At 37.9% G+C, this 25730-nt stretch overlaps 1 protein-coding gene across 3 annotated transcripts in view; it reads left to right on the top strand.

Annotated features, from left to right (window-relative positions):
- LOC136032068 (glycosylphosphatidylinositol anchor attachment 1 protein-like) overlaps nt 1-25730 on the top strand; it is a 98437-nt gene that overhangs the window by 33511 nt on the left and 39196 nt on the right. For all 3 annotated transcript variants that reach the window (XM_065712189.1, XM_065712190.1, XM_065712188.1), the window contains exons 5-7: nt 1045-1196; nt 17661-17813; nt 25197-25396. In XM_065712189.1, the coding sequence (XP_065568261.1) occupies nt 1045-1196; nt 17661-17813; nt 25197-25396 (505 nt within the window). The remainder of the gene's footprint in view (nt 1-1044; nt 1197-17660; nt 17814-25196; nt 25397-25730) is intronic.

Below are 25730 nucleotides of genomic sequence, written 5' to 3'. Positions count from 1 at the left end.
ATAATTCCTATACCATGTAGACTCATGGCTTCTGGGTAATAGTGACGGTCTGCTCCAACTTTGGCATTGTTGTCGCCCACAGCGCTGAGAATATCATGTCTGGGCACATCTTTGGTAACCGCTTGTAACATTTCATAGGATTTGTCTTTTTCATCTTTGTCGGCTTTATTTGTGAGAGCATAGCAGGCAATGATGGTCAGTTTGGTGGTTTTTGAGATACATTGGACCACCAGTAAACGTCCGTTTATAGGGTTCTAGCTCACCATTGGCTTCGACGCGCTAGATGACATCAAAACTCCGACTCAAGCGTGATGTGTTGCAGGATCTCTACTAAAAGCCAAAGTGTATCTTCAAGTTTCTCTAGTCCGATTCCTTTCCATCTAACTTCCCTTAAGACAAATGTATCCAGACAATACTGTTTCATTTCTTTGAGAATTTGCTGGGTAATTGAAGTCTGGGTTGTCGTTCTTGCATTCCAAAATCCTATTTTGGTGGTTCCTTTTGCCGTCAGAATTCGAGTTCCATTGGTCGTATAGCATGAGAGTTCCTAGCTGTAACCACCCAGTCTTTGCACTATTTTTTAATCCTTCCTGGATGTAGGAAATAGTATGGCAACTTCACAAAACACGATTTCCTTGTTTCATATGTACACGTTGAAAACTAGTTTAGGATTGACGACTGGCAGACAGACCTGGCTGTTTCACTTTTTACCCAAAAATGTATACTAAATACAGTAGGTGACCAAGAAGAGAGTGGGTGAAATTCTCTATGGAGTTTCATAATTTACCGTGGTGTTAAAACCAGGTTTAGATCATGGGAGATAGCTATGTCTTGGAGCCTATTCCCAATATGAAGCTTCATCTCGAAGATTAAAATGAAAAATATTGAATGAAGAATATCGTCTGGGAGAGCAGGAGTGACTTTTCTTTAAGTTTAAGTCGCATTAATGGAATTAAGAAGGATAATGCAACTGTGTTTGTTTCTCATGTACACATGTTCTGTTTTTTGTTTTTCCAGAATTTAACATTAATTTTTTCTAACTAGCTGCAAGCTATTGGGCGAAAGATATTATATTCTTGGTAACAGAGCATGAGCATCTTGGAATGGAGGCTTGGCTTGAGGCATATCATCGGGTTTCTCCTGCTGCCGGACTTGTAGACAGTGGAGACTTGAAAGAAAGAGCTGGATCTATACAGGTATAATTTTTTTGTCGTTTTTCTTCTATTAAACGGTGATTGTCTTAATCGCGGTCTGAATCCTCGAAACATAGATTTGCAGATCCAGGTTAAGAAAGTTGTCCGTTAAGAAAGTTGTGAGAAATCGCAGCCAAAATTGTATTATGTTTCTTAAACTCTTTATATTCTCAAGTTTATTAACTATCTAGAATGTGACTTTGTAATGGAAATAATAAGCGATGCGGTATCGTGTTTCAGTAATGGTTAAAATCTGGATTCCGTATCATATTTGCGTTACTATGTCTCCCTTTTTTACGGTTATATAGTAAGTTCGTTCCCACTGTTCAAAATTTATTGTGACAAGCTCGGAGGTTACTACAGTTTTCTCTTAATAAATAAATAAACGAAACGAAATAAAGACCTTTGTGTAATTTAGAGGAGACAGTAAGAATTGTCAAGAAAGCTGAAAAAAATGGACCTTATAAGAAATTCCTCAATAGATGCTCATATTTTAGCGTGGTTGGAGAAATCTTCTAGTATGAACTATCAGACATTCACGGCGTCAAAAATTACATCTGTCAGAAAAGACATTTCACTAAACGTCATAGACTGCAGTAATCTAGCTTATTTGGGAGGAAAAACATAATGCTAAAAATGGTAACTTGATGTTAGTAACGTCGTTCTGGAAAGAACAACAACAGAGAAAAAATAAACCGACTGTTTTATAGAACATGCTGCTTAAAGGCACCAGCCATATCGAACGCCTGACATACCAATAATCAACTATCCAGTGTAATCACTAGTTTATATAGATCCGTTGAAAGTTTATGAGAAACTACTACTACTACTACTAGCAACTCACCGCAGTACCAAGGCGCCTGAGGCCAACACAGCTACGCAGGCTCCTCCTCCATCCCAATCTATTCTAAGCCTCCCCCTATACACCCTCCCAGGAAGTTCCCATTTCCTTTAAATCTTTCTTTATGGCATCCTCCCACCCGGTTGGCCGAGAAGGACAATCTTCGGCAATCTTTCATCCTTCATCCGCAGAACGTACCCTAGCCATCTCAACCTTTCTTTCATTATAGTCCTAGAAATCTGGATTGAACCGCATTTTTCGTACAGCCTACTGTTTGAAATACGGTCAGTCAGTCGAATACCCAGAACAATCCGTAGGAAATTTCTCTGGTAAACATCTAGTAAATCTTCATCCGCTTTTCGGAGCGTATTCGGAGTTTCATCACCGTACCTTCCGATATTCTAATCTTCACGTGAAAGTTTCAACAAATGTCCTTTTTGTATAATGCCTATTTGCAGCTGTTGAGAAAAGGGTAAAGGTAAAATCTGCGATTTTTACTCAAAGTGTGGATCTCAGGCTATATCGATAAATTTGACGCTACATTTTGGAAAGCTGCGTATAATCCTTGCTTAGAACCAAGAAGGACGTTTTTGCTTGTCCTTGAGAGCTGGAGTTGATTGTTACAGTCTATGTTTGAGGTAACTATCTGAAGCTGTCCCTCTAAGATCTTTTTTCTACAAATTATAATTCTGCATTCGATTGAAAGCTCCGTTGAAGCAGCCAAGCAAGCAGGCATTAATTTATATTTGGAGTTCGACTAAAATGTAAGAAGTACTTAGGATGCCCGACAATTCCCTGGCCCCAGCGCCATGGTATTTCATTAGAATAACTGATAGAAACTTGTTTGAGATCAAAAACAGAGCATTAAGATTTCTGTTTGGGATTTGGGTTGATTAATTTTCTGCATTTAGGACTGAGGCAGAGGAAGCATATTACAAGTTGATCCTAAAACTCAATAGGTCTCTCATTACTAATGAAATTGGAACTTTTCTTTTGTTCTTTTATTAGTAGCGATAATAAAAGGCTGTCCCACAACAAGGAAATCAAATTTTAAACTAGAAGATTTTTTTTTTGGTAACCCTGTTCAATAATTCTTAAAGAGGCGATTCAAGTTCATGACATCTTTTTTGTTACAACAATGTGTTTATTAGAATCATAATTTTGAAAATTTCACGGGACGAACAACCTTTCGGCTCTGGCACAAGCTGGAAATCAAAATTGCACAAAACCTAGCTAAGTCCTATTTCACGGTAAAAATGACCTAAGTTTCAATTCTTTCTAAAAACAGACAGGAGGTAATAATTTTGCCCCTGGCCCCTTCATCGCTCCCTCCTCTGTCTGTCACTTTTCTAGGAGAAAGGAAGACATACTACATCTTGTCTGAAACAGAATAAATACAAGCATGATTAACCAGTATTATTGGAGACACAGAGTTGCTCTTTGGCCCCCTCCAGCATCTTCTGTCGGATATATATGCCCCTCGTACATCCTGTGCCCCTCCGGCCATTACTGGATTGGGGAGCCATTGGGGAACCTTACGGCGGCCGCTTTATGACTAAAAAAAGTTTTAAGATTTTATAACTTCTCTTAGATTCTGTAGAAAGCTAGTGTGTTGCTACGGTTATGATTTAAAAAGTAAAGTATTTTATTATAATTTGAAGTTAAATAAGGTATTTAAACCATTGCTGGGGTTTTCATGTTGGCCAATAATGTTGATAAAATTGTAGATCTGCACCCTATAGAAAAGGATCTAGACTATTGGTGTTAATGCAATGCTATTTTAGGGCTAATTTGTTTCACTCTTAATGTTCTATCTTTCTCGGGCATATAGAAACGTAAGGAAAGTGGTGTATAAAGCTTCGATGAAAAAAGGACATTCATTAATAATCCCTTTGACTGGAATGATTTTGTCACGAATGAGATTTGCCGAATACCTTCTGCCCTTTCCTCAACAACTGGAAAAGTAGGGGTCAAAGCACCATCTTCACTAACTACACGCAATATTTTTGAAAATAAATGATAATGTGATTGTAGACAGTTTCGTTTCGGCATTAAGATGCCTGTCAATATACATTGCGCTTTCTTTTTAAATATCACTGTTTCACTTCGAGTCAAATAATAGCAAAGAAACTTACACAGCTTTCAATCTGACCTTATTGTAATCACAATAAGTATCAATCAATCATGTTATGAATACAAGAAAAAAAATAATTACAAACAGAAAAGGGTTACTTGGCCCAAGAAGCTTGGCTTGTAGTGGGCCACACAACACAATAAAACATTGGACTTTTATAAAACACTAAAACACATACAACTAGACCTACGTTACCCGGGCAACGTGAACTGTTGCGGCAACCTTTGTCCGGCTTCGCCGGCTAAAGTGTTGCGAGAGCAACACTTTGGTTTTGTTTCTTCGCTATCGATCAGTAATCACATGATCAAAGGCTATTCCTCAGCGTTGAAAAAATAACAACTACAAAATAATATCGAAAGAAGGGACTAAATTGACTTTGCAGCCAGTTGAACTTTATCCTTTTCAGTCGTAGACATCGTGACGGATGAAAACTTGGAACAATATCTTATATAATCTAGTTGGTATTATAAAGCTATCCGTAACTTATTCAGGATTAAAATACCATAGGTGACACTAATTATTACGAAACTACCTCATTGTTTTACTTTATCGTTTGTACCCGTTGCGTAAACACTTAATTCTGTCAGATTTAAAGAGATCGAGTACAATATGAACCAATTTGCACAGTTTACTAGCCCAAAGTGAACCGATTCTTACTTATAAGTCCCTCTCCCGTGATAGGCATCAAGTTCACCGGAAACAAATAAATGGGTACACTAACTAGCATAGTTGCAAACCCCTCATTGTTGAAGTTGACTGTAGCCTAACAGCAGATTATTACTTACAAGTCCCCTACGTGTCTTGAAACTGGAACCAAATTGGTTTTACCTTCAAATACACTGGAAACAAATAATAGATACACCAACTAGCAAAACTGGTAAATCCCTCATTGCCTAAGGTGATTATTACCTAACAGTCAACTGTTGCTTACAAGTCCTCTATATGTTTCACAGTTGGTATTGGCCTAGATTTCGTTTCAGTGTGTACCTTACTACTGAAGTTGTCACCCCCTTGACACTTTCAAACTGGTATACCTCATGAAGGAATTTTTGTACCCAAAAATGGATGTCATATACTTTGATCAGCTCATCAAGAGCTATCGATTGCCGTCGGAAGAAAAATTCTATCTTTCTTAGTTCAAAAGTTGATTCTTTTTTTGCCGTAGGCCAACTTTCTAACGTCACCACCTAGAAAGGAGCAAAGGATAAGCTCCAATTTCTTTAGCAATAAGAGGACTTTTAAAGTTTATTAGGCACATCTGATGCCATTTCTCTACCGCAATCCCAAGTCCGAAAAACCGAATGATAAACTCAGCTGAAATTACGAACAGAAATGGATGGAAACAATAGATGGCAACACTTTCGGACCCGTAGGAAAATGCCACATTTTTGCTTCTGTAAATTTTCTATTTATCACTCAAAGAAGATATATTGGCTGTTGGGCCGGGTAACTGCCGCATATATTTAACACTTAAAGATTTTAGTCCATATTCAATTTGAAAGTGGTGCCTGCCTGCTTGCCTGCTAGAACGGAGCTTTCCACTCGAAAGCAGAAACATGCTTTGATGAAACAAAAGCTTGGCTGCACAACTTCAGATACTCCTCTCTGACATAGGCTATATAACTCCACTTCACTTCGCCATCCTTCAACCATCCTTTTTGGCCCCAGGCAAGAGTTCTGCGGAGCTTTCCAAAATGTAATGTCATATTCAGCAATCCAGCCTGAGGTCCACACTTTCCGTAAAAACCGCAAAGGTTAGACCCTTACCAGTTTCCAGGAATAAGTTGAGATCAGCGGCATAGGGGAAAAAAAGGGGACAAAACCAAAGTATTGCTCTCGCAACACAATAATAAAAGACTGGAATAAAACAAGCACATTTAACAGATAGGAATGTTTTTGGAAATGATTCAGAAGAATGGATTGGTGAACAGGAGACTGGAGTAAGCGATGGAACGACCGAGGGAATGACAATTCTTGGCTAAGGACGTTAGAGAGATCTTAAAATTATGAGATCTAGACCTAGAGGATATTTAAAAGATCTTCAAAGGGGAGAAATATTATTGCTATACAGAAATTACTGTATATTATCGAAGTGTAGAACAAAAAATCAAGGTTACTGCTGAGTGTAAGACATTAAACTCTTAAAAAAATTCTTTTGGACTTTTTTGGGGGGGTGGCAAGGCCCTTAAACCCCTTCCAAATACGTCACTGGTTAGAGACCTTCTAATTGCCTCTCATCCCTCCAACCACCAACCTTTAAGCACATATTTGGGTATGTTGTGTCCCTTTTTAATCTGCATCATATACGAATTTTTAATATCTGCAACTGAAAGACTAAAGTGGACCCGAGACCTTTCTGATGACCCCATGCCTCCCAACTATAAATTTCAAAAGAAAAATATCACTATCATCCTAAGTAATAGGGTGCCGTTAGCGTAGCCCATTCTTATTGCGGTAAACAAGAATACCTATAGGCTGATGTTATAGGCTAGCACTTGTAGCGTACAAGAGTCAGGAAAATCTTGTAGAAAAACCCAATATTAGACCATTAGCCTTTTGATAGGACCCAATAATACTAGTGGCTTCGGAACCGGGGTTGGTTGTTACGGAGCTGTCTGTGTGCGGACATAACCGAACTGAAAATTGCACCTGGAAACAAAGCCCGATAAGCTTGTATACGATAGTTCTCTGGAATTCTCTATACCAAGGAAGACTACTACCCAAAACTGTTAACCGCCTGCCCAGTACACACCAATCAGCTGTGAGTATTCTACCTATACTACAACAGGATAAAAGCAAAAATGACTTGTAAATATGATTAAAAAGAATTCTCAGTATATTGTCAGAATCATAGAAATATCTAACTAATAACTGCACCAGATTGGTATCAACAAAACTGTTTTACCAAGCCCAGGAAGGGAAGAAAAAATTTATGCAAAATAATATGTGGTTGGCGTCTCCACTTATCAATCAATACTTCTTTTGTCGTTCAACTCAGCCAACACGAATAAAACGCATGAGCTCATTTTCACAAAAATAGCCCATTAAGCTCTATTAAATGTGCGACCCGCCCTTACAAAAAATAATGCCGAATTTCAGTACAATTAAGGCATCGTCTTAAATCAGAAGTGGAAGGACAGAGGCAATTTACAAAAAGGGGAAAGGCAGATATCTTGTACTCAAATGCATGTTCTATGACATCGAAGAGGTCCTCAAACCTTGTATAATGAAAACATGTAATTAAATACATAACTTACGAAGCAAAATCTGTTCACGGCCCCTCCACAACCCTCTGGCCATCTCCAACAAAACTTTTGGTAGAAACTTAGACATGTTGCATGTTGTTTGAAGTGAAACTGTAGAAGGATTGTCAATATGTATGGTTGAAGTATCAAAGAGGGCTCGTTACTGCTCTCAGTGCAAAATTTTCAGCCAAAAGGTTATTGATCGGAACCTTCCGAGAAAGATTTTTTCACTCATCAGTATGAAACTTTTAAGGCAGTTGTTTTGATCAAAATGGAACATGCCAACGATGATTTGCTCAGATACAATTGAAGGCGCGTCAATGCTGTTGATCTAAAATACGTTCTAAGACTACACTGGTTATGTAGGCTATGCCGTTCGTACCTTTTTTTATGGCACTTGGTATTAACCAAGTGACATATAGCAATCGCAAATTCTGTCGGTCTTTCTGTCTGTCTGTCTGTCGGTCCCGGTTTTGCTACTTTAGGCACTTCCAGGTAAGCTAGGACGATGAAATTTGGCAAGCATATCAGGGAACGGACCAGATTAAATTAGAAATAGTCGTTTTCCCGATTTGACCATCTGGGGGAGAGTGGGGGGCCGGTTAATTCGAAAAAAATAGAAAAATTGAAGTATTTTTAACTTATGAGCGGGTGATGGGATCTTAATGAAATTTGATGTTTGGAATGATATTGTGTCTTAGAGCTCTTATTTTAAATCCTGGCCGGATCTGATAACATTAGGGGGAGTTGGATGGGGAAACCTAAAATCTTGGAAAACACTTAGAGTGGAGGGATCGGGACGAAACTTGGTGGGAAAAATAAGCACAAGTCCTAGATACATGCTTGACATAACCGGAACGGATCCGATCTCTTTGGGGTAGTTGGGGGGGGGGTAATTCTGAAAAATTAGAAAAAATGAGGTATTTTTAACTTACGAAGGGTGATCGGATCTCAATGAAATTTGATATTTAGAAGGATATCGTGTCTCAGAGCTCTTATTTTAAATCCCAAACAGATCTGTTGACATTGGGGGGGGGGAGTTGGGAGGGGGAAACCTAAAACTTGGAAAACACTTAGAGTGGAGGGATCGGGACGAAACTCGGTGGGAAAAATAAGCACAAGTCCTAGATACATGCTTGACATAACCGGAACGGATCCGATCTCTTTGGGGTAGTTGGGGGGGGGGGTAATTCTTAAAAATTAGAAAAAATGAGGTATTTTTAACTTACGAACGGGTGATCGGATCTCAATGAAATTTGATATTTAGAAGGATATCGTATCTCAAAGCTCTTATTTTAAGTCCCGACCGGATCTGGTGACTTTGGGGGGAGTTTGGGATGGAGGAACCTAAAATCATGGAAAACGCTTAGATTGGAGGGATCAGGATGAAACTTGTGGGGAAAATAAGCAGAAGTCTTAGATACGTGATTTACATAATTGGAACGGATCCGCTCTATTGGGGGGGGGGATAATTCTGAAAAATTAGAAAAAATGACGTATTTTTAACTTACGAAGGAGTGATCGGATCTTCATGAAACTTCATATTTAGAAGGACCTCGTGACTCAGATCTCTTATTTTAAATCTCAACTGGGTCCAGTGTAATTGGGGAGGGGGCATTTGAGGGGAACCGGAAATCTTAGAAAATACTTAAAGCGGTGAGATCAGGTTGAAACTGGATGGAAAGAATAAAAACCTGTCTAAGATATGTGACATTTGGGGGAGTTAGAGGGGGAAACCGGAATTCTTGGAAAACGTGAAAATTGGGGTATTTTTATTTTACGAATAGATGATCGGATCTTAATGAAATTTGATATTTAGAAGGAATTCATGTCTCAGAGCTCTTATTTCAAATCCCGACCAGATCTTTCGACATTGGGGGGAGTTGGAGGGGGAAATCTTGGAAAACACTTGGAGTGGAGGAATCGGGATGAAGCTTGGTGGATAGAATAAGCAAATGTCCTTGATACGTGATTGACGCAACCGTACTAGATTCGCTCTCTTTTGGGGGTGTTGGGGGGAGGGTTTCAGTGATTTGGCGAGTTTGGTGCTTCTGGACGTACTAGGACGATGAAAATTTGTAGGCGTGTCAGGGAGCTGCACAAATTGACTTGATAAAGTCGTTTTTCCAGATTCGACCATCTGGGGGGCTAAAGGGAGAGGAAAAATTGGAAAAAATTAGGTATTTATAACATACTAGTGGGTGATCGGATCTTAATGAATTTTGATATTTAGAAGGACATCATGACTCAGAGCTCTTATTTTAAATCCTGACCGACATTAAGCCTCTTATTTTCCTTTTAAATCAATCTATTGATTCATAGAATTTTGCTAGAGCTCATACCATATGATCTCTTGGCTCTTAGCTCTTCTTGCCTCGTCACAAGTGCCATATGAGCTCTTAGCTTTTGTTGTACTGAGGAAATATTTGCTTTGTCTTTTCTTGCTGTTTCTTTCCACTGGCTTAAAACTACCCTAGTTTTGGTTTCTTAATAATTTTGTATAATTTTTTCTTTGTTTGCTGTTGATCTGAACTAGTCTGTTCAGCAATGTTCTATTTTGAGCAAGAGGGAATCCTGATTTAAGATATCTGTAGTTACACCTTTCCTCCAGTAGTATTCAACTTGTTGTGTTTTTTTTTCTTATTTGTTTCTGTTGTTTTGTATAAATCTCAAAATAATTTTTGTCTGTAAACTTTTTAGGTCATGGTGTGTCCGTGATAAATGACTGAAAATTTGTTTTTCAACGTGGGATCTCACTCTCCCGTCCTTGCCTGAATTCTTCATAACGTCCTTGAATAACTCATTTCTTCGTTTAAACTTTATGTTAAACACTCTATCTTAAAAATCTTATTACAATACAACGTTAACATAGAGTGAGGTGATCTCGAATCCTTAAGATCTAAAGGAGAGTCTATGCACCATTACACTGTGACCACTAAAAGATTGTTTCAATTTATAGACGGTGCCACAGAGTACGTTGAACTCGCCATTGTATTATGACTACCAAGCAAAAAGACATTTGAAGAAAAAGACCATATTTGTTACGACTTGATCGAAGATCTTGCATCCTAGAGGGATAATCTTATCACCACTGTATTTTGAGAGCTTAACGAGCTGTTTTTGCTTTGACTTAGAGATAATATCATCCCTTATTTTGAAAAAGTTGCCTAATTCTTTTGGTGACTGACTCCATAATTTGGATTTAGTCTTAAGGACCTGGCGCCATAGGAATCATTATCCATTAGTTCTGCAATGTTTTCATTTGTCTACATTTTACTTGCAGTGCAGGTAAATTCTTCTTTTCTAAATACTGAAGGCTATTGAAATATATTTTGGCACATGATCCCAAGTTACTACATGAAGCTGGTTTAACTATAAGTATTTGCTTTCTATTGAGGTGGAATTTTTTAATGTGACCGCCTTTTATCCAGCTTAAACAGTGATAAACTTGAATCAGCACTGAATTTTTTAAGGTCTAACGCCAAAACGTGCGCAATTGTCTTGTTCTAGGCCAAGATATAAATTTATTCTATTAAGAGTTCTTTGAATTCCAAAAGACGACAAAGGTTCAATTGCAAACCTTCACTTGGATCCAGCGGAGTGAATAGTCTGTATAGTCTTTCTATGTATTAAATAAAAAAAACTTTTTTTAACTGAAAGTAAGGAGCGACATTAAAACTTAAAACGAACAGAAATTACTCCGTATATGAAATGGGTTGTCCCCTCCGCAGTCCCTCACTCTTTACGCTAAAGTTTTTAATTGTTTTAAAAAGTAGAATTGTGGCAAAGAGTCAAACTTTAGCGTAAAGAGCGAGGGACTGCGGAGGGGACAACCCATTTCATATACGGAGTAATTTCTGTTCGTTTTAAGTTTTAATGTCGCTCCTTACTTTCAGTTAAAAAAACTAGTTTTTTTTATTTAATTTCTGAACGTTTTTGAATTAATGCATGTTTGATTTTGGCTCTCCGCACATAAATTATTGAAATGAAATTAGTATATTAATTTTTTTTGGCTAAAACGTCTGTACACTTCCCAATAACCATTACTATATGTAAACACTGGTCAAAGTTTGTAACTTGCAGCCCCTCCCCCAGGAATTGTGGGGGAGTAAGTCATTCCCAAAGACATAGTTATTATGGTTTTCGACTATGCGGAACAAAATGGCTATCTTAAAATTTTAATCTGCTGACTTTTGGAAAAAAATTAGCGTGGGAGGGGGCCTATTTGCCCTCCAATTTTTTTATCACTGAAAAGGGCACTAGAACTTTTCATTTCCGTAAGAATGAGCCCTCTTGCGACACTCTAAGACCACCTGGTCGATACGATGACCCCTGGGGAAAAGAAAAAAACAACAACAAACAAACAAATAAACACGCACCCGTGATTTGTCTTCTGGCAAAAAATATGAAATTCCACATTTTTTTAAATAGGAGCTTGAAATTTTTGCTATAGAGTTTTCTGATATGCCGAATGCGATAGTGTGATTTTCGTTAAGATTCTATGACTTTTAGGGGATGTTTCCCCCTTTTTTCCAAAATAGGGCAAATTTTCTCAGGCTCGTAACTTTTGATGACAAAGACTAAATTAATTTGAACTTATATATTTAGAATCAGCGTGAAAATTCGATTCTTCTGATGTATCTTTTAGCATCAAAATTCCGTTTTTTAGAGTTCCGTTTACTATTGAGCCGGGTCGCCCCTTACTACAGTTCTTTACCACGAACTGTTTGAAAAGAAAATAATTCGGTATTTCGGGGCTTCTGACATTATTACTCCTTTGCGGAAGTTAGGCTCAAAATTGAAAAATGATTATATTTTTTCTCTGGGCCCCTTCCACCTCTTAGTTCGTTTATTTTCCCGTTAGTTTTCACCTGTTTTCGCTTTATAAGTTGTGTTATCTCTTAGCAGTTCTTTCGTTAGTTGAGCTATGGTTGTGGTATATATGTTTTATCGCTCGTATAGTTGTGTTATTTTCAAATTATACTCCATAATAGAGAGGCTCCGAACACCCAGCATTGTATATTAAGCTCTGAATTTGACGTTTTTTCTAACGTGACAAGATTCGTCCTGCGCCGTTTTCATTGAATTTTTTCCCCCATGGCATATTTCTCCAAGGAAAGATCCTCCCAGATAGCCCCCTCCCTCAACCCTACCCCCAAAACCAAAAAAATCCCCCTGAAAACGTCTGTACACTTCCCAATAACCATTATTATATGTAAAAACTGGTTGAAGTTTGTAACTTGCAGCCCCTCCCCCAGGAACTGTGGGGGAGTAAGTCACCCCCAAATACATAGTTATTATGATTTTCGACTATGCTGAACAAAATGGCTATCTCAAAATTTTGATCTGTTGACTTTGGGAAAAAAATGAGCGTGGGAGGGGGCCTAGATGCCCTCCAATTTTTTTGGTCACTTAAAAAGGGCACTAGAACTTTTCATTTCCGTTAGAATGAGCCCTCTTGCGACATTCTAGGACCACTTGGTCGATACGATGACCCCTGGGGGAAAAAAAAAAAAAAAAAAAAAAAAAAAAACAAACAAATGAACACGCACCCGTGATTTGTCTTCTGGCAAAAAAAAATGCAAAATACCACATTTTTGTAGATAGGAGCTTGAAACTTCTACAGTAGGGTTCTCTGATACGCTGAATCTGATGGTGTCATTTTCGTTAAGATCCTACGACTTTTAGGGGGTGTTTCCCCCTATTTTCCTAAATAAGGCAAATTTTCACAGGCTCGTAACTTTTTATGGGTAAGACTAAACTTGATGAAACTTATATATTTAAAATCAGCATTAAAATGCGATTCTTTTGATGTAGCTATTGATATCAAAATTCAATTTTTTAGAGTTTTGGTTACTATTGAGCCGGATCGCTCCTTACTACAGTTCGTTACCACGAACTGTTTGATAATAATTGGAAATCTTGAAGTATTACCAACCAGGAGACTGACAATGTCTTCCCCGACAAAGAGGGAATTTAAGTAAATTTTAGGAGAAGTTTTGAATGCTCGAAACTTGAATTCTTAGATGTCGTAGGCGAAATACAGACTCTACGAGATGAAAACTTTTCAACAATTCTGCATGTCATCACTGAAAAGACGGCTTTATAAGGGGGAATTCAGTCTTGAAGAATTAAAGCCGTTTTGCTTTTACTTTGAATAAAGTATTCGTGTCTTGAAAGCTCCTATTTAACCTCTTAAGCCACATCACGTTTGTTGCACATCCTGCTTAGTTAAAGATTCGAAAAGAAAAAGAAAAGATATTTTAACATATAGCGTGGTTGGGGTCACTTGAAGATCACGATTGATTGGGGGGCTAGATGTTGTATTCAAAAAAGGATCTATATTTAAGATATAACCAATAGTAAGTTGTAGTCAGTGACAAAATTTTGGTAGGGTCTAAGTCAATTCCTAAAAGTTTGGACAGCCTCAACTTACCTAGGTAGTATTATTAGTAAAGACGGTGGGTGCCATGAACATGTTAAAGATGAATAGCCAAGAGCCAAGATCCAGGGTGTTTTTCACAGTTAAAGAAAACTTTGGAAGAATCTACGAACCTAGATTTTTGAATGTGATGACACATTCAGTGATGCCAGTGTTCAAGTATGCTCTGATGTGTAGGCGTTCCGAAAAACGGTGGAGGATTTGCTAGATGTTCTCCAGAGAAATTGTCGAGGGATTTTTTTGGGTACCTGACTGATTAACGTACCTCAAACACTATGCTGTACGATTAATGTGGTACAATCCCGCTTTCCAGGGCTATAATGAGAGGATGAGATGGCTAGGACTCGGTCTGCGGATGAAGGATGACAAACTGCCAAAGATTGTCCTTGTCCGTCAACCGTATAGGAACTCTTGATATAGGAACCTCTTGGGAAGGTGCAAAGAGGGAGGCTTTGAATATACTGGGAAGGAGGAACATACATAGCGGTGTTTGCCTCAGGTGGTTTTGTGCTTTAGTGAGTTGATAGTAGTAGTAGTAGGAGGAGAAAAGAGGAAAACATATTATTGGTATGCAGTGTTCTCGAACATTGGGATCTCCAGTATTTGATCATCTCAATATAGTTTGTATCATCGTATCCCAATTAAAACTATTATCGCTTATTTCGAACTTACTAATTAACCTGTGGCCCTGTGCTGTCAGAAGGCAATGTATGGGACTCGTTTTAATTATTATTTAATTGTATTAAACACATTTATCAATTAAATAAGCTTTAAATATTGTTGACCATTCTATCGTAGATCGTATTCACCGGGGAAAGATTAATCTAATGCTTTGACTTAGTTTATGTTTCCTTTGAAACTTGCGATTTTGTGACAAACCTATAGCTGTAACCTGCATCAAAAGGATATGAAATTCATATTAATGGGTTTATTAGTTTTAAATGTAGTCTTTCACCTAGCCAGAGTTATAATAGATAGATAGATAGATAGATAGATAGGTGTATTTCAAAAACCCGTGGGCCATATACACACAAAAATATAAATAAATAACAAACAAGCAAGGAAACTAACAACAGTACGAACACGCACAAAAAAACAGAATTCAACGCAAAAAGTACCTAATCTAACTACAAAAGAAATTAATCATATAAAACTTTTTCTTCTTATTAAACATTTATCTATATATACCCCCACTCGAAATATTGTGGTTGGGTTACTATTTTGTAGAATACCCGGAAGCATCAAATTAATCCCATGCAAATTAAATTTCCCGTAAATCGGGAGCACCGGGCATTTCCGGAGAAAATGATCCAAGTCTTCATCATCATCTTTACAAAGGGGACAAACATACCGCCTATCAGGACAAACTATCATTTTATTTTTGTCGAACGTTTTTTGCCTGTTCTGGATTGGAAGACAATTTGCCCTAAGCTGAATCCAACGACGTAGAATCATAGCCGGTAAATTAAATTTAAAATAAACTTCCTCCCCAAAACTAGGTTTTGCCTGATTATAATGTTGTAGGGTTGTAGAATCAAAAACCAGCCCTTGCCAATGCTGAATTTCCTGACTCTCTAATATAAATCGTACCTGGCTTTCTAAATTTGTTGGTACATCACGAGAGCAAAGACCATTATTCCATAAATAAGGCATTCCTACTTTTTCTAGTAATGATTTAATTTAGGATGGCCACGAGGTTTTTAAACCACATTTCAACATCTCTTCATATGCCACTCTTACTAGTCTATCTTCATTACTCTTAGTTAACTTCAACCAGAATCTAAGCATTAAAATATACTTACGTAGCTTTAAAGAAAACAGGCCCATCTCACCTTTCAGAATCTGTGAATGAGTTGTCTGATGTAGACCAAACACTCTTTTATAATACTGGAGCTGAAGGGACTCCAGTTGCTGCACCGTTTCTCCACCCCATATCTCTGCTCCATATTCTATCACGGGTAAAATTTTTGTGTTAAATATTCTTTTATGCATTTTTAGGTTTTTGATCCCCATTATCGTCGGGTTTCTAAATATAGCTGACATGGCCACCCTACCTCTCTTAATTATTTCATCAACATGACTCCTTAGGCTTCCATTTTCCGATAAGATAAAGCCTAAATATTTTATTCTTTTACTTATAAATAGTTCCTTATTATTAAATTTAAACGTATATTTTTCATCGTCCCCAACCTTCCTTTTTTTTAAAAATAACAACTTCGCTCTTTTCAGTATTCAGCCTTAACTTTTTTATATGCAAATATTCTTCTATGAGATTCAAAAGAGTCTGTAGATCTTGCGGTTTATTAGTCACCAAAGCAATATCATCTGCAAATAATAACAGAGATAGTTTTTGAGTCCCTAAACTAACTTTCGGAGCCCATCTATTCTCTAGAAAATTAACAACATCATTAATAAAAATATTAAACAACTTAGGTGAAAGGGTGCTGCCCTGTTTTACTCCCCGCTTAATATCAAAAAGCTTCGAAAACCTATTACCAACTTGAATGATTCCACTCACACAAGTATACATGCTCACTATCAATCTAACAAATGAATGGGGAAGGCCAATATTTAGCATGGCATCCTTCAATAACTCTCTGTCGACACTATCAAAAGCCTTATGGAGATCCAGAAATCCCACATAAAGACAAGTTTTACCCTTTCCATATTTATCTATTAATACCTTTAAAATATCTGTCGTCCCATACCCTGTCCTGAAACCTCCTTGTTCCTCATGTATTAAATTATTTTTATTTAACCAATTAGAAAGCCTGGTATCTAATATTTTCTCCAAAACCTTACTTAAAGCAGGGACAAGTGCTATTAAACGATAATTTTCATGAGCCTTCGGGTTTCCTCTCTTAAAAAGTGGTATAAACAATGATGTCTTCCAAGCGCTTGGCCATTGCCCTGACCTTAACACCTTATTACAAAGAAGAACAATTATCGGCATCAACATGGAAAGAAAATTCTTAAATAACAATATTGGTATACCATCAACACCCGCAGCAGTACCACCTTTTAAATTCCTAAATATTGACTTAATCTCTTGGCCATTCACATCACCCACTAAATCGTAATCATGTTCTCTCATGGGATAAATAACCATCTCTGGGGTATGCGCTACCTCCTGAAGATCTGCACAAACACCTTCTAAATTATTTAGGTAATCAGGCCATGAATCAGCTTCCGGAACAGCCTGGGTATTAACATTTCCCCTTCCACTATCATTCTTTATATAGCCCCAAAACTTTTTAAAATCTTTATTTCTAAAATCATCAGCAATATCCAGTTTCTTCTTATTCTCGTTCTCTTTTTTTTTCTTTTTATTATACTTTTATATTCTCTTCTTTTATCTTTATATTTAGCCAATTTTGTACTTTGATCTTCCGCGCTATCAAATTCATTCAAACGATTTAATAAATATTTTGCTTCTTCTTTCATTAACTTGCAATCCAAGTCAAATATCCCTCATTCTTTTTAATTTTTTAGTCAGGCCACATGATTCTGCACCTAATATTAGGTAGACTTCTTCTTAGGGAAAGATTTAAACTTCATTAAAGACTTAAACACATATTTTTCATGCCTTTTCAGTATATTTTTCAATCACCGAAAAAATGTGAGTAAGATTTAACAAATATAATTCTATACATGGATAAAACTGAATTTTGACTATTGTAGGATAGCAAAATTGATGCTTTACGCTGATAAATAAAAGCTGTAAGACCGAAGAAAAATAACCTAGGGAAAACCCGAAGATGAACCTCGTGATAAACATTAAAGCCGAATTTTCTTTCCTTTTAAGGCTGCGATTAATTTGGAGATCCCAGAAGGCCGAGCGTCCTATATCGACGTCAAAATCGAAGGCTTGAATGGTCAGCTTCCAAACTTGGACTTGGTCAATTTGGCCCATCGCCTCTGCAGAAGAGAACGAGTTCAATCTACATTCAAAAAAAGAGTAGGTTACATACTTTAGCATGCAACCATTATTATTAACTATAGAAGTACACTAGTATCAGAGGTAACGCTATAGTGTTGCCTATAGTAAAACCCATAAGGCTGCAATGTTTTATTAATATTTATTATATTTTTCCTAGCGGCAATTTATATGGAAGGGGTGGTCTTATAAACTTCAGAGGGGGCTCACATATTGGAAGAGTCAAAAGTGATTGGCGAGCAACTAGCTCCCCCCCCCTCCATGCCTTTTCCCCCCAAATGCATCTGATAAAAATTCTAAGATAGGTATTTTGTTAAAATAGCTCAAAGATCAGATATCAAAGACTCCGAAGTCGACAAAACCTCCCAGAGACCAGGGAACGGCATTGTAAGTTAAGCCCTGGGGGCATGTATGGTTCTTATAGAAGGGGTCCAAAGTCCAAAGAAGTAGTCGAAGGAGTCCAAAGAGTTTGGAGGGTAGCTAACCTCCCCCACGCCCTTTTCCCCCAAATGTATCCGATACAAATTTTGAAATAGCCATTTCGCAAAAAATAGTTTGTTAAAAACAGATATCAAAACTCCGGAGTCGACACAACCTCCCAGAGCCCGGGAGTAGGTGTTGTAAGCTATGCCTCGGGTACATATAAGGTTCTTATGGAGGTCGTATAAACTTCAGATGACTCATTTAATTTAAAATCGAAACTTCTAATTCGTTTATTAAGAGTCAAAAGTGATTGGAGGGTATCTAGCCTCTTATGCCTTTTTTCACCAAATGCATCTGATAAAAATTTTGAGATAACCATTTTGTTGAAAATAGTTCAAAGATCAAATGTAAGGAACTTCAAAGTCGACACAGCCTCCCAGAGCCCTGGGGCAGGTGTTGTAATTTTGCACCCGGGGCATATAAGGTATAGAAGGGTGGTCGTATAAACTTCAGAAGGGGGCTCATTTGATTGAAAATTGAAAGTTCTAGCTCCTTTTTCAAGAGTAGAAGGTGACCAGAGGGCAACTAGCCCCCGCACGCCATTTTCCCCCAAATGCATTTGACAAAATTTTGAGATAGCCATTTTGTTAAAAATAGTTCAAACATTTGATATCAGAAACTCTGAAGGCGACACAACCTCCCAGAGCCCGGGGACAGGTGTTAAGCCCCGAGTGTATGTAAGGTTTTTATGAAAGGAGCGGTCGCATAAGCTTCAAGAGGGCTCGTTTGATTGAAGATTTAAAGTTCTAGTTCCTTTTTTCCTTTTTAAAAGTCAAAGGTGATCAGGAAGCATACCCCCACCCGCTCTTTTTTTCCAAAATACATCCGATCAAAGTTTTGAGATAGCCATTTTGTTTGAGATAGTCCAACGATCTGACAACAAAATCTTTGGGATCAACATAACCTCGCAGAACCTGGGGAAGGGTTGTATCTGCCCCGGGAGAATGTATGGTTTTTATGGAAGAGGTGGTCATATAAGCTTCGGAGGAGACTCAAATGATTGGAAATTGAAAGTTCTAGTTCACTTTTTAAGAGTCAAAAGAGATCCCAAATGCATACGATAAGAATTTTGAGATAGCCATTTTGTTAAAAATAGCTCAAATATCAGACAACAAAAACTCCAGGAAAGACCCAACCCCCCAGACCCTGGGGCAGGTGTTGCAAGTCATTCCCGAGGGACATATAAGGTTTTTATGGAAAGGGTGGTCGTATAAGCTTCAGAGGGGGGCTCCTTTGGTTAAAAATTGAAAGTTCTACTTTCTATCTTAAGAGTCAAATGTGATCAGAGGGTCACCCTCACCCCCACCACTTTTTCCCCCCAAATACATCCGATCAAAATTTAAAGAAAGTCATTTTGCTTGAAATAGTTCAACGATCAAATAGCAAAAATTTCGGGGCCAATATAACCCCCCAAAGCCAGGGTGAAGGATTGTAACTGATGCCTCATATATAAGGTTTTTGTGGAAGATCGGTCGTATAAACTTGGGAGGGACTCAAATGATTAGAAATTGAAAGTTTCAGTTCTCTTTTTAAAAGTCAAAAGTGATAGGATGGCAACTACCCCCTCCCTCTCACGCCCTTTTTCTCCCCAAATGTATCTTATAAAAATGTTAGATAGTCATTTTGCTCAGAACCAAAGATCATATAACAAAAACTCAGAGGTTTTCACAACCCCCCAGAAATGTTGTAAATTATGGCCGATTGGCAAATAAGGTTTTTACGGAAGGAGTGGTCGTATAAACTTCGGAGGGGACCAAGTCGATTGGAATTAAAAGTTTTTATTCCCTTTTAAGTGTCAAAAGGGACTGGAGGACGACTCCATCCCCTACACTCTTTTCCCCTATCAAATTTTCGGCATAGCCATTTTTTTAAATAAGTTCAAAAATCTTGAAACAAAAAGTCCTGGGTCGACAACACCCCCAAGAGCCGGGGAAAGTCTTGTAAGTTATGTCCTGGGGGCATATGTTTTTTATTCGAGGGTTTTTAAAATAGTTCATACATCAGATAAGCTCGACCTTCACTCTCACTTAAAAAAGCTCATTAATGATACTTTATTTCGAAACTTATGGAAGCTGACCCCTGTCCCTCTATAGCCTGATCCTCCTCCTTTCCCCCTAAAATACTTATTGTTGATAAATCATGGGAACTGATCCCTGGTCCTTCTTCCAGGGCCTGACCCATCCCCTCCAAAAAGCAACTTATCTACGATATTTTATTCAAAAAATTATGGGAAATCACCCCTTGACCTCCATGGCCCGAATCTCCCCCCCCCAAAAAAAATCAACTTGGTAACGATATATTATTCCAAAATTTATGGGGGCTGATCCCTGGCCCTCAATGGCCCGATACCCCTCCCCCTCCGAAAAACCTATAAATGATGAATCATGAAAGCTAACCTCTTGTCTTCCATCCATGGCCCGACCCCCACCAAAAAACAAATTATTAATGATATTTTATTCATAAAACCCTGGAAGCTGACCTCAGGTCATCCCTCCATGAACTCCCCCTCCCACTCCAAAAAAACAACTTAGCAACGATGTTTTATTCGAAAAATCATGGGAACTAAACCCCTTGGCCATCCCTCCATAGCCTGACCCCCGAAAAAAAACTTATTAACGGTATTTTATTCCAAAAATCATGGGAGCTGACCCCTGGCCGTCCTACATGGCCTGACCCCCCCCCCGCAAAAAAAAAGAGCAAACAAAAACTTATTACCGATATTTTATTCAAAAAACCATGGGAACTGACCCCTGGCCCTCAGACACACAAAGAAAAACTTATTAACGATATTTAATTCCAAAAATCATGGGAATTCAGTTTAATTTTACGGGCTCTTTCCAATATTTTTCAAGACACCAATAGTTTTCACTACAAACAAGAGTTTCGCTACTACCCGTTTCCCTAACGGTAAAAGTATATGTATATAGTCTACTGCGTATTTGCCGCTTTACTAAAACGAATTATATTACAAATATTTACTTCTGTAGTTGTTACAACATTGAAAATAGACATAAAAATTTAAAAGGTAGCTCAGAGAGCACTCAGTGCCCTGTTCGTTAGCTAAAAATTGACTATTGAGCTTTCCATTCTCAGCGAAATAATCACTCCAACTAGGGTCATGTATAGCAGTTTAGGCTACGTTCCGCCAAATGGAATCACAATATTATAGCTTGGATACATTGGTTTTTAGAATTCATTTAGCTGGAATATAGTTTCGTAATACATAGCCTCGTGATCATGGAGAGACGGGGGAGCTCAAAGCAACAAAGCTATTTAGAATGCCCCAGCAAAAATATGGCTAAGATGGTCCATAGGGTTATAGATTTGTTCTAGCATTGTCCAAGATGCTTTGCACTTAAGTACAGCCTGTCCTATGTTCATTGCTCGAGACTTGTTAGAGTGTACTAGGTGCTAGTGAAACGCTAGAAGACGCTAATAACGAAATTTCACTTTCAGCTAGCTTTCTACTGATATCTTTCTAACCTTAGCTGGCTGGAACCTTAGAATGCATGCCATTAGTCTCAAGACTAGTTTTGAATGGGTACCTGAATCTTCAGACTTCAGCCTCTCCGATTTATTTCGTTGGGACTATCTCAAGTTTGGTTGTCTGCAGTGAGTCTGAGGACCATTCTAAATTCAAGAAATCCATCGCGAGGAGATCACCCCAGTTGTTGTGTAAAAAAGTCATGGGGAGCTTTTTACTATGCCGAGTAAAATACATAGAGCTAAATTTGGGTCATGTCGGGTCAACATCTTTTCTAGCTTGAAGAACGAAAGTCGTGTGTTTTCAGGATTTCAATATAGTGATTGGGAAACAATAGATCTCTTTTAATGTAGACTTCACTCAATGCCAACTTCTGAATAAAAGACTTAAGTTTGTCGAAAGTTGGCCCTATTTTTTTCCCTGTATTGTGACAGACTTTGCGTGGTCAGAATTTGAAAAAAAAAAAAAACAGTAGCCAAATAGATGCTTTACTAGCAGAATTAGGAGATATTAGCCAAATCTGGCTTCAATTTGTTGCGTGAACTAAAGTGGGAGTAATGTTCAAGTAAAAATTACTTGAACTTTTTTTTCGTTTTTTTTTCATATATGCTGTGATGTTTTTTTATGCATACGTTTATGTAATATCTGATAAACAAGGGATTTTTTTTCTTCCTAAAATATACATTTTATGCAGATTGAAATCAAGATTGTTAAAAAAATGAAATAAAAATATCAGTTTTAAATTGAAAGACCGGGGGAAAAGTATTAATTTGAAAATCAATTGTCACATACACACAAGAATTTGTTTTCATTTTCGCTTTAACTTCGCTCTTTTTTTCCACAGATCATGTCACAAACTGAGAACATGTTACAGTTGCTACATTTACAACAAGTTTAGATATCTGGGAAGCAGTTCTAGAAAATCATACGTATTTCGTTTAAAGCACACTGTTGTTTATTAACTTAAAATATGCATTTATAATTTACGCTAAAAAAATATCTAAACTAGAAAAACATAATTTAATATGAGAAGTGGCCCTTTTTTTGTCATCAATAATTTCTTAAGGTAGTTGTGTTGTCGCCGCCATTTGACTGCAGTTACCCAAATATTCGTGATTCAGCCGGTTTCTGTTCTTGGTTTTAATGAATATCATACTAGATAGTGGAATCTTGCCCGTATCTGTTGAGCTGAACATTGCCTTCACTCATCAAACAATCAGAACCAAAATTTGATATTTTTGCTTTGGAACAAAGGGACAAAATTTTTGCTCCATCTCCACTGCAGCGTTGTATTCTTCGAAGCGTTGTATGACACAAGCAGAGAATTCTTCAGCATCCATCCCTACAAATGAGGATATGACGAATTATGCTATAATCCAAATGTTTTGGAAGTTTTGAAAGCATTGGTTGAGTTGATTTTTCAAGTCTTAAAGAATTGTAATATATACTTTGTTGTTACAAGGTGGCTGTGAAAATCCTTACTTGTCGAGCGTCTACTTCAAACAATGATAATGTTTGCATTCATCTTGGGTAAAATTTTTGGCTGCAGCTCCAGTATTTTTTTGTGAATGACACCACATTTGAAATGGTACCACCAATATCTTTGCCTTGAAGCTCATATATAAAACTTTTCCAATGGTAAGACAGAAATTTTGGAAACCTGTTGTCTTTACGACACAAGGCAATAGATCCCTTCTCGCAACCTACCATACCGGAAGTCCATTCGGTTTCCAAGTCCATCAATTTTTGTGCAGGAATATTTTAAGAATCAATGAGCTTTTTGAAAGCAGAATATATGTCCTGCCCCGTAGTATGTCCTGCTAATAGTACAACTTTCACCAGCTGTTTTTTTTTATTTGGAAGTAATCAAAACCATTCTTGCAAAATGACCAACTGTGCTGTGTCAAACATATCGGATGATTCATCAAGTTGCAGGAAAGTAACTGCAGTGATCTAATTTAAACAGTTGCAGTGATCTAAATCAAATAAAATAACCTCACTCCTAAACGAACAGATAATGACTGAATGGCAGATGCACGGCTCACTACTTCCGTTTTGTTTCCATGAACCTTAGGTTTGTTATGAGTAGCCTAAATCAGATTACCCAACCTCTCTGTCTGATTATTCCCTGCGAGCTACCGAAAATTCCCTGCTTGCTAACAGTAGCTCGCGATCGACAGTTTGGCAGTCTCTGCTCTATGTCTTCCTCGGGATTCCCATCCTCAGTTTTAGCGCTTCTGAATTAGTCTAGTTTTTTTTTATCGCAAAATGACCAACTGTGCTGTGTCAAACATATCGGATGATTCATCAAGTTGCAGGAAAGTAACTGCAGTGATCTAATTTAAACAGTTGCAGTGATCTAAATCAAATAAAATAACCTCACTCCTAAACGAACAGATAATGACTGAATGGCAGATGTACGGCTCACTACTTCCGTTTTGTTTCCATGAACCTTAGGTTTGTTATGAGTAGCCTAAATCAGATTACCCAACCTCTCTGTCTGATTATTCCCTGCGAGCTACCGAAAATTCCCTGCTTGCTACCAGTAGCTCGCGATCGACAGTTTGGCAGTCTCTGCTCTATGTCTTCCTCGGGATTCCCATCCTCAGTTTTAGCGCTTCTGAATTAGTCTAGTTTTTTTTTATCGCAAAATGACCAACTGTGCTGTGTCAAACATATCGGATGATTCATCAAGTTGCAGGAAAGTAACTGCAGTGATCTAATTTAAACAGTTGCAGTGATCTAAATCAAATAAAATAACCTCACTCCTAAACGAACAGATAATGACTGAATGGCAGATGCACGGCTCACTACTTCCGTTTTGTTTCCATGAACCTTAGGTTTGTTATGAGTAGCCTAAATCAGATTACCCAACCTCTCTGTCTGATTATTCCCTGTGAGCTACCGAAAATTCCCTGCTTGCTAACAGTAGCTCGCGATCGACAGTTTGGCAGTCTCTGCTCTATGTCTTCCTCGGGATTCCCATCCTCAGTTTTAGCGCTTCTGAATTAGTCTAGTTTTTTTTTATCGTCTCTAACCTTTATTACGCCTTGGATAACCACCTCTACAGGGACTTACTTGGGGGGGGGGGCATGCCCCCTCCCAAATCCTAAGTTTCTCCGAATTTCTGGGCAACTTTTATCGAGTCACGAAAAAATTTCTTATTAATCCCCCACCCCATTCTTAAAAAAAATTGCGCACATGTCTGATTTTCTATCCTTAAATACCTATTATTATTAAATTTTCTTGAAAAACTAGCCTGATACCTTGTTTATAGAGGCTGTCATGAACACTTTAACACTGCTATATGCTGTCCCAAGTAATCTGAAATTAATTGCTTAATATAAGTTTGGATATCACCTTACTTTCCCACTGTAGTCCAATGTTATTAACCTCTGTCAGTATTCGATACCATTTATATAGATTTTCTTTTTCAGGTCGATCCTTATGACGGGACATCTCTTGAAGGATTCCTTGAAAATTTAGAGACCATGCTCTCAATGATGAGCTCACAGGCCACAGGGGTTCCAACTGGGAATCACGGTTTCTTCCATAGGTTTGGTATCGAAGCAATAACGTTAGCCGGATATTACGAACCTGGGATGCATCACCCAATTCGCTATCATGAATTGGGACGGTAAAGCCATTTAGCCAGTTCTGAATTTCATGTATCCATCAATTTACCAGTAACAAACAACTATAAGAGACAAAATCACGCCTTGCCCCTCGTATATATCTTTACCTAAAAAAGAGGGCTATGGGAATTCCACCTCCATTGGTCTCGGGGACTCCCTTGTGAAAAGATGAAAACTATGACCTTAAAACAATGTATTTTCCATTTGGATTTCCTCCCCCAAATCCTCCCCCCCCCCGAAGAACTAATTTTCTGGTTTTGCGAGTTTGCCCTAGCATGAAAATTGTACATTACACTAATTTTTATAGGTATAATTGGGGGGTGTCAATTAGTGAGA

Source organism: Artemia franciscana, chromosome 10 (genome assembly GCF_032884065.1).
Source record: "Artemia franciscana chromosome 10, ASM3288406v1, whole genome shotgun sequence".
NCBI classification, from domain to species: domain Eukaryota; kingdom Metazoa; phylum Arthropoda; class Branchiopoda; order Anostraca; family Artemiidae; genus Artemia; species Artemia franciscana.
The sequence above is the reverse complement of the archived record's forward strand: the minus strand, read 5'-3'. Positions and strand labels throughout refer to the sequence as shown.